This window comes from Scaptodrosophila lebanonensis, unplaced genomic scaffold (genome assembly GCF_003285725.1).
Source record: "Scaptodrosophila lebanonensis strain 11010-0011.00,11010-0021.00 unplaced genomic scaffold, SlebRS2 tig00000001-arrow-pilon, whole genome shotgun sequence".
Classification (NCBI taxonomy): domain Eukaryota; kingdom Metazoa; phylum Arthropoda; class Insecta; order Diptera; family Drosophilidae; genus Scaptodrosophila; species Scaptodrosophila lebanonensis.
The window spans coordinates 6,216,601-6,230,279 of record NW_022060529.1 but is presented as its reverse complement, the minus strand read 5'-3'; the positions used below and the strand labels follow the sequence as shown (position 1 = coordinate 6,230,279).

Below are 13,679 nucleotides of genomic sequence, written 5' to 3'. Positions count from 1 at the left end.
TCACACCGTGGTTTCGTCATCATCAATATTCCGCCTGTATCGCAAGAAAGGCAAACAGGGAAATATAAATATTAAATATTTACTTTCAATTGAAACTTTACCTAATCTTCGGTCAACATCTCGTACGCAAAGCCGTCTACAAACATGCACAAACATTTGAAAATTGCGTGCAAGATAGAATGTCGTTCACTACTATAGTATATGTGTGTTAAAATATTTATGCATGCCAAAGAAGTACCAAATTGCCATTAAATTGTATGTAATTACGAAAATGATAAACAATTCAAATAAAAGATAAGAGAAGAAATCGCACTGATTCAAATGTCTGCACATTCAGAATTCAGAATATATAGAAATTAATAGCTTAAATGTACGTGTAAATGCATTTTATGTGTATTGTGTTTTTGTATGTAATAGTAGGTGAGTGATTCTGTTTAGGTGTAGAGCTTTTGCATAGGGATTTTGTGTCACTGAGGGAAACTAATTTATTGTCATTTTAATTTGCAGTAATGCTATGTTTTCAGATACTGCCCTCTTTTGCAATTTATAGTAAATGGAGTGGGGATACAGTAATTACATATTATACATGTTTGCTTTTTTAAACATCCTCGAGCATCTCATCGCTAATTAATAAATTGAAATTACTGTTTTATTGTTCTCGGCAAATGTAAATACAGCTCTAATATTAATCATTAAATTGCCATGATTTTTTTCGTTTTTATTGCCTAACTATACGAATATGTGTGTTTTTATTCAATTTATCTGCGCTCCTAGCGAGCGAGTATGTGAAAGCCTCGAGTATATAGTAATATTTCCAATTTGTGCGAATGTTTACATTAATTTTTGATCGGTAGCTTGAATGTGCAAGGCTAGGGAAAGACTTTTAGTTAAATAGAAGTTTGTCGTGTACATATTCTGGTACCATATTTTCAATGACCAAGGATATTGTTGCCGCCTCTGTCTGCGTTGCAGCCAAATAATGTCGAACTGTGGAAATGTGTAGATGTGTGTTTGGCAATAAGTTTTGTTGTAATGGTAGTAGCTTTGGTTTGGTGTCTGACGCTTAATGTTTGTGCAATTAAAGCATAAATTTAAAAATTAATATTTCAAATAAATCGATTGAGCAGATCTGATGCAATTGCAATTTTATAATGCGACGAATGTATTTACAGTTAAATGGTCGTTTCATATTTAACTTATGTGATAACTGTGCGAAAATAATACGTATTTACAATTATTTGTACAAGTTTTAAAATTAAACCAAACAACAGAAATTGTGTGCGCTTAAATTATATAGAGAAGGACAAAAATGTTGCTTTAAAATATACAGTCAATGATGAAAAATGATGAGAGTAGTGTAGCTTTTAAATTCGATTGATTGTGGTTTACCTCTGAGCTGTTGAGTAGTTGCAAGTTGTCAGTGTGTCGAGTTGTAGTTGGTTGCATGTTTGTTGTTAAGAAGTTGGCGCGCAAACAGCCACCATTGTTTTGCGATGCAAGGATTTCAGTTGATGTGCATGTGTATGTGTATGTGTGTGTGTGTGTGTGTGTGTGTGTGTGTGTGTGTGTGTATATGTGGATTTGTTTGTAAATTGTTGTGTTTTTCAAAGCACAAAGCATTTCAGAGCAGAGCAAAAGTTGAAGAGAATAGAAGTGAAAGATAGTCAAATTAGATTTGTTTTAAACGTTCCCAGGACCAGCTGAAAGTTTTGCATGAGCATGGCATGTGAGTGTGCGTGTGTGTGTGAGTTTTTTTTAATGGTATTCGAGTATGTGTGTGCGCATCAAAAATGTTTGTATCATATCATTGCATTATATTCATTTTTGTTGTTTTTTGTTTGAATTGTTGTTTTCGATAAGGTTTTGAGGCGCAACCCATGATTGGAAATTATTTGTTTTTATTGTAGTTGGATTTTTTTTTATGGCAGATGTCATGTAGAAAAGAAAATGAGAATCAATTGATATATGTAGGATTAATTTTTGGGCTTTAAGCAAGTTAGAAAATAAAAACGAAAAAAATAACTAAAAAAACACATCTTCAAAATAAAATACAGCTGCAACTGTAAATGTATAAGGCCTTTGAACTAAAACCACAAACATAAGAAATACAGGAGTTTGATTCACATTGAGTACAAAAGCATAAGCTGGTTAGGGATGTGTTTAGGCCAAAGTTTGTTCACTTGTGGTTTATCACCCAGCACCCAAAACCGCAACTTAACCAAACTCATTACACAAGGAAAAAGAAATGAATGGTTAGACATCGAAACGCAAACGATAACAAGAAACCGAAACTAGAAAACAACTGTGTTTGCCAGCTACTTACTCAGTGTCTGTGATGCTGGCGAGGGGCCCTAGCGGTTGCATGGTCGCCACCATACCTGAAGGGGGTGAAGAGGCCCGGGAGCTGTGCCGCGACCCACCACTTGCGTTGAGCGGATGACGGGCCAATAAGCCTGGATTATTCATGTCGTTCACAAGTCCTGTAGCATGTCCATGTCCGAGATGGCCGCTATGAAGCTGCTGCGATCCATGCAAAGACGGTGGTTGTGTGTGGCTAAGCTTTCGGGCTGTCTGTAGATGATCCTCCTCGGCGGTGTAAGGAAAATGATAGCCATTTTTGTCTGAGCCTTCGGACAGACGATCTGAGTGATAATCACCTGGCTGCCGTGGCATCGTGTGTATCTGTGTCGGCAACTGTTGCTTTTGCTGCTGATAATCGTTCTTGAGCAGCGAGTGCACGGAGTGCAGAGAGTCGGTGGTGTAGGTAGGCTGACGTTTGAGGCTGTAGTGCCCATCCCGGGAGCCATATATGTCGGGAGTAATGCGATCCTTTGACAGATAAGGCGACTCGGACTTGGCCCCCAAATATCCGCTTCCTAATGGACGCTGCTTTTCATAAATGTTGTCGCTGAGATAGGCCGCATCTGGATGAAAAGTGCGCAAGTGGCCCACAATTTGTGAGCCACCGCCTCCGCCTGGATAGTCCTTCTCACTGCCATAGTGACTAGGTGGCTTATACGAGCCATATTTTTCCGGGTATTCGCCCCGTCGCCCATACAAACTGTCTTCGTAGCCGTGGTCTGTACAATGCGCATCCCGTATATTTTCTAGTATTGAAGGTGGCATGTTTATCTTGTTGTGATGCTGCTGTAGATAACTAGTATCGGTGAGATCAGGATTAGGCAAAGGATTAGGTGAAATGGTCATTTTCTGGCCGTGCACGTGCTCATTATCAGAGCCGGTATCCTGTGACCAGCGCCCAATATTTGGCGGACTTTGCAAATAAGCCTCGGGTAGTTGGCTCGACCATCGCGGCGTATAGATGGGCTTGTTAACGCTCGGAAATAGTTGAGGGCTTTGTACCACATTTAATTCGGGAGGAGTTGTGGCCTGCACGTGCTCTGTGATGTTTGGTAAATATGCAGGCGTCGCACTAATTGCTGTGCTTCGATGTGTGGCAGACGAGCGGGCTGTCCGCGACTCGTCGTCGTCGCTGGAATGACTTGACGCCAGTTCCAGTGAGCGGCCATCTGTTTCCGAGCCTGAATCCGAATCCTTACGTTGACGGCGTGTCTTTTCTTCACGGCTGCGGCCAGTGGTTGAAGAATCAAAGCCGCGTAGGAAACTAGGCCCATCGCTTGCTGAATTGTAGTTTGAAGTCGATGTAGAAGTTTGACGCAGTTGCCCATCGCTAAGAAGGGGTAGATAATGCAAAGCAATTAGATTTAAGGAGCATGCCACCTAATGCTTTTTACTTACCTATAAGGACTAGAACTCGTCTTAGCTGTACTGCGTGACGTTGTACTGGATGCACTTATGCCAATATTGCGCCTGCTCGTGTCATAGTTTCCAGCTAGGAAGTTGTTTGGTCTGGCCGCACCGTTCACGTTATGTGAGCTATTGCTCACAACCATAGAGGAGTCAAGCAGAGGCACTTTTCGACCCATGCATCGTAGGCAAGTTCGTTGTAAATTCTCGCGAACTCGCTTGTTAATGATGCAGTATCCAATTAGGCAGAATAAAGCATGGAGAACAACCACACCAGAAAGCAGTAGACTTAAAAGCTGAGAGTTTTCCGAAGCAGCTAATACGGCCAATACCCACATCACACCCATTAAGGGCAGCGAAACCACCGAAAGCCAAAGTAGCGTGCGTAAATTGCCAAATCCCAACACATGATCCTTGAGCGTAAAAGCGGCCTTCACCGACACAAATAATATAAGCAAATTGACCAGAGACATGCCGGCAATTGGTCCGACTAGCCACCAGACCACAGGCTCGTACACGGATAGCCAACAGCTGCAATTAAAAATGGCATTACGTGAGGCTCCAAATAATGAGTGTGTGACACTACACTGTGCATGTGTAATAATACTTACAATAGACTGTTTCCATACTCGTGTGCACGAACACCAACGGATAGTCCGACCACCACAGCTGGTGCGCCATAGCCCATTGCAAAATAGAACCCCATCGGACCGTGATTAATATCGCGCATCTCCGTCAACATTCGGTACAAGTGCACGCAGTCGACGGTTGTCCACGCAAATGCCGCTAGCCAGAAATAGTGCAGGCAAATGGCTATGAGCTTGCAGGGGAATTCGTTCTCAAGCAGATGTCGACGCGACTGCATGCCGACGAAGAAAAGCAGCTCGGCAAAGAAGATGCAGAGTACAATATTTTGGTGAATGGTGTTTGAGTTGGTCTGCTGTCCTCGTAGCAGCGCCAGTGCCACCAGAACGCCCAACAACAGTGGCAAAGATACCATAAACGCTGAGTACGATGTGATCTGCACAAGCAGTGACGGCTCTGGGATATCCTCGGGATCAATGATGTCCACAATTACGGCGTAGCTTGAGATGTGTGTGCACGTGCAATTGACAATAATGGGAAACTGTCCATGCTGCTGGCTCTGCGAGTAATCGCTATCGAAGTCGGGTATTTCCGTTTGGCAGCCGAGTCGTGTCCACTGGTTGGTGAAGGAGTTCCAGCGCACACACTGCGGATTAGAACGTGGTCCAAAGCGTGTAGCATCAATGTCTAACCACATTTGCAGCTTAATAGGCTGGGAAAGGTGGGGCGACCCAAGTGATCGATATATCACGTGTTGCGGTGCCTGCACTTGGTCCGATGGGTAAATTATCTCTACTTGACGTTTGACCAAACGACGATCTCGATAGATGGCATCATTTTCGCCTTTGGGCTGTTCATTGCTGTCCCCTTCATAGTTCGGATTTAGCAGTTCTGGCGAGCTAGCTACTTCCTCACCAGAATTTCCGTGAAACTCAATGTCATCAAAGTTGACGCGAATGTGTGGTTCTTCCTCTTCTGCAGCCTCGTTGCTGCTGGTGTCTATATGCTCCTTGGATGCTGGAGGTGGTATTTCATGAGCAGTAATACGTATATCCTCAATCATGTGTTCACTGCTACCAGTGCTGCTCGTTGGAGTCTTGGGCACGTCGAAAACTTCGACAAATTCCTGTTCTGTGCTACCTGTGCTGCTCGAGATAGTTTTTTGGGAAGATGATATTTTGCGAGAAGGTATTTCGAAGTGTTTTTCTTCTCGCTCTGATGACGGCACGAGGATTTGCAGAGACAAAATGGGTGTAGCTACCTCCACATCGACGCTCCAGCGACGTGTAATAGTCTCATCGAAAAGTTCTGGCAACAGCTGACCAACATCCTTGTATTGTGCATAAGCGACTATAGCGCGGTGGTCAGCATTCTTGCCCTGCGTCACTTCATTGCTATCCGGTGGCGTGATACCAAGCATTTCTAAAGGAACAAGCACTTTAGTATATTTGTCAAATTTGTGCTTGTCTTGAATATAATTGTTGTACTTGGGGAATGTAATTACGGGCTTTTGCTTAGACGAGTGTTGCAAAAAGCCGCTTGTATCGGGTAGAATCACACTCTCTGTTGTAAAGGCATTTGGCTTCAGGTACTTCGTCTTGTGATATTCACTTAGCTGCTCCGGTTCGTAGCCAAAAAGCGATTCTGTGGTAATGATGTCTAGGCCCAACACCATATTGTGCTGCACAATCTCGAAGGGATTCGTGTAAGTGTCATGCTGCGATCGCGCTAGCACCACCATATACTTGTTAAAGGCATCTACAAGGTCATCTGGACCACGTTGTATGAGTTCTGTGGCGCGTTTCCATTCACCATCGTATTTGCGATCCAAGATGACGCTGGCAGAATCTACCAAATTCTTTATAAAATACTTATCCTGACTATGGGACAGATTTAGGCCGCTTTGCATAAGTTCATAGTTTATCAGCTCTTGCAAAATACCTTCGGTAATAAGTAGATCTGCGCCGTACAAGCGATCATGCGTGAACTTCAATTCATCCGAGAGGTAGTCCATGTCCAATTCATGCGACCATACATTATTGCCTTCATTTAACAAGAAAGACGACTCCATTTTGTAACGCCGATTGTCCTTGAGCTGTGGTTTTTTCGGCATGCTGTTGCGATCTACAGTCTGGCAGGCATTCTGCAAATTCTCTGCCAATTTGATAGCCACGAATGAATTTAGCTCTAACTCAAATTTCTCCAGCTGGGACAGTTGCCTGCGCAGTTCCACAAATGGATCAGAAGTACAGTTAAACATGTCCGGCGGTCCCCAACTACCTGTGTTGCTGTCACAATTTCGTTGTCCCTTTCCCCGAGCTGGTGAGGGGCAATTCTCAATGGTGGTGCTTCCCAATGGTGTGCGAGGCCACCAAATACCTGCAGCAAAAGAGCGTGGACAAGCGTCATAGACAACCTCGCAGCCATTTAGCGTAACTTCGGCATAAGGATTTGAGCAAGAGTCACAACGTCTACCAATCACACCTTCCCGACATTCGCACTGGCCCGTCAGCCTGTTGCAAGCGCTGTTAAAGGACCCAATGGAGTAACAGTCGCAAGCCAGACACGCCGTCTCATTGAGCGGCTGATAGTGATTCGTTTTGCAATAACATTGTCCTGTTGTTTTGTTGCAATCTGGATGGTAGCCCTGCTTCAGATTGCACTTGCAGGGTCCACATACGCGCTCACCCCACCAACCACCAGGACAGGGCTGTTGTACAGTGCGCTCGCAATAGTCGCCATGCTGGTAGGTGCTGTTGCACTCACAATGGTATCCGCGGGGCTCACTGACGTTGGCTCGGCAAGTTCCAGCCATGCAGGGCTTAACTGTGCATATGGGGGAGCACTCAGGACCCACATAACCAGAGAGACACTCGCAGCTTGATCCATCCCATTGCGTTTGGCAGGTAGAGTGCAGTGGACAGGAACTAGGACACTCGGCGCGTGATGCACAGCCGTCCTCTACATTCTCACGTATGGTAGGGCGAGAAAGAACCGACTGTCCTGCTCCTATGCGAACATCCTGTATGCAACCTTCAAAAGGCACTGCATCTTGCACCGATCCAATGGTACCATCAACATTGCCTATCACAATTTTTCCAACATAAAGACCTTGTACTTTCTGTGACATTGGTACAGCACCAGTACGCTGGCCGTAATCCACGGAGAACTGTATTTCTGCACCCAGCCATTTAATCTCAATGTGGTGCCACTCACCATCTGCCAAATAGGCACCCGCCAAATACATGGGTTCATTATCGTAGATATAGTAAATTACACCGTTCTTTAGACAAATCACAACGGAGCTGTTCTGCCCTATTTGTATTTGGAAGAGGAAGGCGTCTCGTTGCCACGTTCTTATAGAGAATGAGGTAAGCCAGGGCAACTGAATAGGACGCAGCAACGGATTGAAGCTGAGACTGCCATCGCCGGAAAAGCGCCAAGGTGCTGGAATAATATCCTGGCAATTATTGCCTGCATAGCCTTCAGGACATTCGCAAGTGTAGATATTCCATCCCTCGTGACACTTGCCACCATTAAAGCAGGGTTCCGAGGAGCAAAGCGAAGCCTTTTGCGGACATCCCGATATCGTACCATTATCCGCTACATATGAATTCAGATCCACGTATCGATCGTCAATGCGCAAATCCGAAATGCAGCCAACAAAATCCCGATTAGAGACAGGAAAATTTGCAGGTATACGTGGCAAGCCACCCAATTGCAATGGACCAGTCAGATCGAGGAAACGATGGCAGGTCTCCGTAAGTAAAGCACAACGCTTGTCTAGCAGCAACGTGGTTTGGTTGGCGCAACTCCAACGATCGCCCAAATGGCCAGCTAGTGCAATGGCCGTATCACACTTGTTCAGAATTAGAGTGACTGTCCGATTCAGGTAGGCGATTTCTACCTCGTGCCACTTTCCATCCGATACCTTGTTCTGTTGAATTACTGACACGCTGTTGGTCTTGTCGCCGAGCGAATATGAGAAAGTCACATGGCCCGATAATATTTCTAGTGCAATAAAGTCGTGCAGCTCATTGTAACGCCCATTGTAGAGTAAAAGTCCGTTGTCCTGCACTGTTGCAAACCTTAACTTCAGGTTGAAGCGATGCCGTTGCTTAAGGCTTTCAAAAGTGAGAAACGAGTTCCGCGAAAAGGAGCGTGCCCGCAGTTCACATGTCGATGTATATGGGGGTGGTTGGGAACTAAGAAAATTGTTCATGCAGCTTAGTCCTCCCTCGCAAGCATCAGACATGCAAGTTCGCAGCTTACTAATACTTGTCTCGCAGTTGGCACCAGTATGTGATGGTGAGCAGACGCAAGTGTAGCCACCTTCGCGTCGCATGCAAGTACCACCGTTCAGACATGGATCTGAGTAACAAAGATCCACTTCTGTATCGCACAAATAATGTTCCTTGCTGCCCGTGAATCCTTCGGGACATGAGCAAGCAAACGTGTTCACAGGATAAATAGGTCTGAATAGAACTGTATCGCTGTGTATAAATTCGGAGGCATTGCCAAACTTTAAAACCGTCAAACACTCCTCGTAATTTAAGCAGGGCTCTCGCACACATAGATTATCATCGAAGGGTAGCACTTCAACAGTGGCCAAGCGAGCAAATATAGCGCGATTAAGGTAAACCCGTTCTTGAAGATATTGCGGCGTATAGAACTCTTCATGTGAGACATCCGGTCGTCTAGCCGAGAAGCTCACATTGAGGATCCGTGAAGTAACATCGGTATCATCCTGTATAGAGAAAATGAATATGTGTTCCTTCGGACAGGGAATAATGGCTGCCAGACCATCCAGGAAAAAGTTCAGCAGCGGCGAAAGAAACGCTTCCTCGGTCATTTCATTTAGACGAACGGTGACAGAATTGAAGAGCATATCCTCAGTTATTAATCGAACGGACAGCTGCATGATGGCTTTCGCTTCGTTGATGCCATCCGACACGGATACTTCCATGGTGGCAAACTTTGGCACATTCGTGTTAAGCTGCGGACTGAGTATGAGACCTCCCGAGCTACTGTTGAGACGTAGGAGGTTCGCGTTGTTTCCGGAAAGGATCCGATAGTTTAGCTTGTCACTGACGTCGGCATCGAAGGCTGGAATGCGTCCGATTTCTCCGCTGGGAAAATGATCCCGGAAATTGTTAAATATCACTTGAAAATCGCGCAATACCGGGGCGTTGTCATTAACATCTGTGACCAGAATCTCGATATGCGCGTCGTTACGCAGAGGTGGACTAGCTGCCCGTACAACGAGTTCGAAGCGCTTACGTGAGGATTCATAATCCAGTTCGGTCATGGTAAGCAGCTGAGCACGTTCTGAGCCGGGACGAGTGACAAGTGAGAAGGAGTTAGAGTCATCGCCACCAATAATTGAATAGTGCACTACTGCATTTACTCCTTCGTCGGGATCATGGGCATGTATTTCACCTACCACAGAGCCCACAGGTGAATTTTCCGGTACATACAGTGTAATTTTATCCGAGGCAAATGTAGGCGGCGAGTCGTTGACATCCTCCAATCGGATTTGAACCTCAACGGTACTAGACATTGGTGGAGATCCTTTATCCACAGCTATAGCTGTTAAGTGATAAGTGGCCACGCTTTCACGATCTAGTCCTTTATTTGTTCGTATGGTGCCCGATGTGGGATCGATGACAAAGGAACCATCTTCCACATCACGGTCACTAAGCATATATTTTATACGCCCATTGAGCCCAATATCTGGATCAGTAGCAGAAACTTGTATCACTGAGGTACCAACAAGTGCATCTTCCAAAATAGAGGCTTGATAGAGAGGATTCTTGAAAGACGGCGCATTATCGTTGACGTCGGTTACGCTTATCTCTACATCGGTTGTATCACTAAGTGAAGGATTACCACCATCCTTGGCAGTTACAGTTAACAGATAACCGCTGGTGGTTTCCCGATCCAAAGCAGCACTAGTCACAATGGCGCCTGTCTGTGGGTTGATCGAAAACGGATCCGAACTGCCCAGTCCATTTATGCTCTCTTCGTTGAGCGAGTAGGTTATCTGAGCATTTATTCCGACGTCACTATCCGTAGCAGAAACAACCAGCACAGTTGTCCCAATAGGTGCATCCTCAAAAACTGATGCGCTGTACGGAGCATTCTCAAAAATAGGTGCAAAGTTATTAGCATCCGTAATGTTTATGTGCACTGTTGCAGTATCTGTGCGACCGCCAGAGTCTGTTGCTGTAACTGTAAGCAAAAAACGTTTCTCCTGCTTGTAGTCCAACGATTGTGCAATGGTTATCAGCCCTCGGCCATTTTGTGAGGTTATGGCGAAACGACCGCGTGTATTTCCCGTAGTAATCTCGTAATGCAAGCGTGAATCTTCATCTGGATCTGTCGCTATTACTGTGGTGACAGGTGTGCCTGGTGGCTGATCTTCACCAACGTTGGCTTCATAATATTTTGGGTTGAAGGTGGGGTCGTTATCATTGACGTCCTGCACTGTAATAACGACCGATGAGCTGGCTGATTTTGGTGGGACCCCTCCATCTTTAGCCACCACTTGAAAGGCAAAGCGATTTTGCTCTTCCCGATCTAGCTGCTTGATGGTTTGCACCCAACCAGTTCTTGGATCCACTGCCAGAGGAAAGTTGTCGTCTCTTTCTGAAATGCTATAACTAATCTCTGCATTAGCACCTTCATCAGAGTCGTAGGCTTGCACGCGAATAATATTGTATCCCACTGGCACATTTTCCAGTACAGACTCCTGAAATTGTGACGTATAGAATCGCGGCGCATTATCATTAGCATCGATGACATTGACCAGCAGCTGCGTGGTATTGCTACGGGACGGACTGCCGCCGTCCTGAGCCCGTATGACCAAGCGGTAGCTGCGCACATTTTCGTAATCTAGCGGCTTCACCAGACTTACGTCCCCACTCATAGAGTCAATAGAGAATTGGGACTGCGTGTTCCCTCCAATTATTGCATACCGTATGGCAGCATTGTTTCCCTGATCGGCATCTGTTGCACGTATATGAGCAACTGTATTATCGTCACCCCATTGATCTTCTGGTACTTGGACAGTGTAGGTGCGTTCACTAAACTGTGGATAGTTGTCGTTGTCATCCAAGATTTTTATCAATACACTAGCTGTCGCTGTTTTACGCTCGCTCTGCGCCGACGCCATATCGGACGCTGTCACAGTCAAATGATAGCTGTCAGATGTCTCGCGATCTAAGCTGCTGCGCGTAGAGACTACGCCGGAACGGGAGTCTATGCGAAAAATAGGCATCTCTTGGTCCTGCGGAGTACCTGTGCCATCTGAAAGAATTTTCCATTTGTTACTTTGCAATTTTATTTATGACAATCAAGTGTTAATCAGCAGGAGGTCATCTGTTTTAATCCAACTGTAACATTTTTCCAATTCATAGACACTACAAGAAACGATTTAAGTTCGTTTCAAATTTCGAATTTCAATTTTGTTGACGGAATTTTTAAAAGTATTTTCAATTAGAACAAATTAACTTCCGTCCACTAACCTTTGCTATAAATAGCGATCTCGAAAAGACTAATATACAGACAAACAGAGAGACTTTCTTTGCTCAATATAAAGATAATTACCCACTGGATATACTTTATACATCTTACGTATGGCCACTTACCCGTAACTGCCTCGATGCCGTACTCAATTTCTGCATTTTTTCCAATGTCCTGATCCGTAGCGCGCAATGTAATAACCGTAGAGCCAACAGTCGCACCTTCCCGTATGCTTGCTTCAAACTGCTCTGCTTCGAAGGACGGACTATGATCATTACAATCCAACACGTTTACCTGCAGGGTTGTTGTTCCCGAGCGCGGCGGAAAACTATCATCAGTAGCAACTACTCGGAAGTAATGCACATCCATTAGCTCTCGATCCAGACTAGCAGAGGTTGTAACCATGCCAGAACGCGAGTCTACTTTGAATAGAGACTGCGATCGCGAATCCAATAGTGAGACCATAGAATATACAACTGGCGAGTCCTCGGGATCACGTGCGCGTACTGTCGTTACTGCAACACCTGCCGGTTGCTCCTCCAGCACAGAGGCTACGTACAAGGCTTGCTCAAAATACGGCGACTGATTACGCAGTTCGCGTCGTACGCGTTTTGCAATATCCGTATCATTGAATTCTTGATGATGATAGACAATCTTCAGACGGTGATCAGAGTCAACTATATCGTTGCGATTGCAACGTATATTGAATGTAATGCTGACCTTCCACATTGACTCATGTATGCACACATCTCGACTGGCAACCAAATCACGATTCTGATGCTCGATGGCAAAACGCTCGTCGTTCACATCGAGAAAATTAACATTACAGTACTGGCATACGCTTTTCGGCAAAAAGGAATTAAGGTTGTTGATAAACTGGGACTTTCGCAAGCAGATTTGGTTCCACTTGTCTGTCGTATGTATAGCATATGATGCGTACGTTTCTGAAATCCACTGCTTCGCATCTGACACTCGTCTATGAAGCGCCGGCTCTAAGTGCAGTGGATCTGCCACTCCTCGACGCTTACGGCTTAATATGCGATGACGCATCTCGTTGTCAAAGCTATCACCAAAGATCAAATCACCGTCTCGAAAATCAGTGCGACTATGACTGTGATTATTTAACTGCACTGCCACTTCCTTCAGGCTCTCCAGCTGGTTGCCATAAAGCAGCAGCTGCTGTTCACTGAGATGAGGTGGTTGCACCGCATAACGTCGCCGTCTGCGCTTTGAATACCCTGTGTTGTCCTCCTCCTCATAATGCTGATGATGCAGTTGCTGTTCAATGCGTCTATCCTCGTTGCAATTGTGGCCCGAGATGAAAATGCGCACTGGCAGACTGTAGTAATCAATGCTACGCAGACGACTGGAAGTTGAGTCCACATAGAAAGTAAACAGATTTGGATAATAGATGCCATCGCACTTAAGCGATTTCTTTAAATGTATTTGGCCATCCTTGTGGCTGACCGCGACTAGGTGGTGCACAAAGTTGGCCGACTTATGTGCATTTATTTTATAGAGACGCTCCGAGCCCAATTTGTACACGGAAGCGTTGAAGATGACGGAACCGGGAGGCGTCCCCTCATGCACAATAATTAGGTAGCTATGGGTGTGAACGCAAAATTGAAGTAGCAGCAGAAGCAATGCTGTGAGCCACAGCAAGCTAAGCCGGCGTCTGCTATAACCGAACATTTGCGGGTAGGGGGTGCAGCTGGTCTTAGTTTGCATTGCCTTTGCCACACTCATGCCAAGTAGTTGAGTCTACAGGTTTGGTGTATGTCTGCTGTCGTGTGCTTGTAAAA

General features: G+C 45.2%; 1 protein-coding gene across 1 annotated transcript; it reads right to left on the bottom strand.

Moving 5' to 3' along the window:
• Window positions 1–13,623, bottom strand: LOC115634658 (protocadherin-like wing polarity protein stan). Its single transcript, XM_030532518.1, has 7 exons — window positions 12,003–13,623; window positions 4,380–11,661; window positions 3,760–4,299; window positions 2,324–3,691; window positions 1,390–1,396; window positions 923–987; window positions 1–34 (listed from the first exon to the last, which is right to left on the bottom strand). Exons 1-7 carry the CDS (start codon window positions 13,621–13,623, stop codon window positions 1–3), a joined length of 10,917 nt encoding a protein of 3,638 aa, XP_030388378.1.
• Between the last annotated feature and the right edge of the window lie 56 nt (window positions 13,624–13,679).

Bases quoted from the DNA above. Each gene is read 5' to 3' on its own strand.
- LOC115634658 (XM_030532518.1), bottom strand. From the start codon at position 13,623: ATGAGTGTGGCAAAGGCAATGCAAACTAAGACCAGCTGCACCCCCTAC. The intron at 11,662-12,002 runs GTAAGTGGCCAT...AAATTCTTTCAG, and splicing joins CGGCATCGAGGCAGTTACGG to ATGGCACAGGTACTCCGCAG. The intron at 4,300-4,379 runs GTAAGTATTATT...TTTTAATTGCAG, and splicing joins GAGTATGGAAACAGTCTATT to CTGTTGGCTATCCGTGTACG.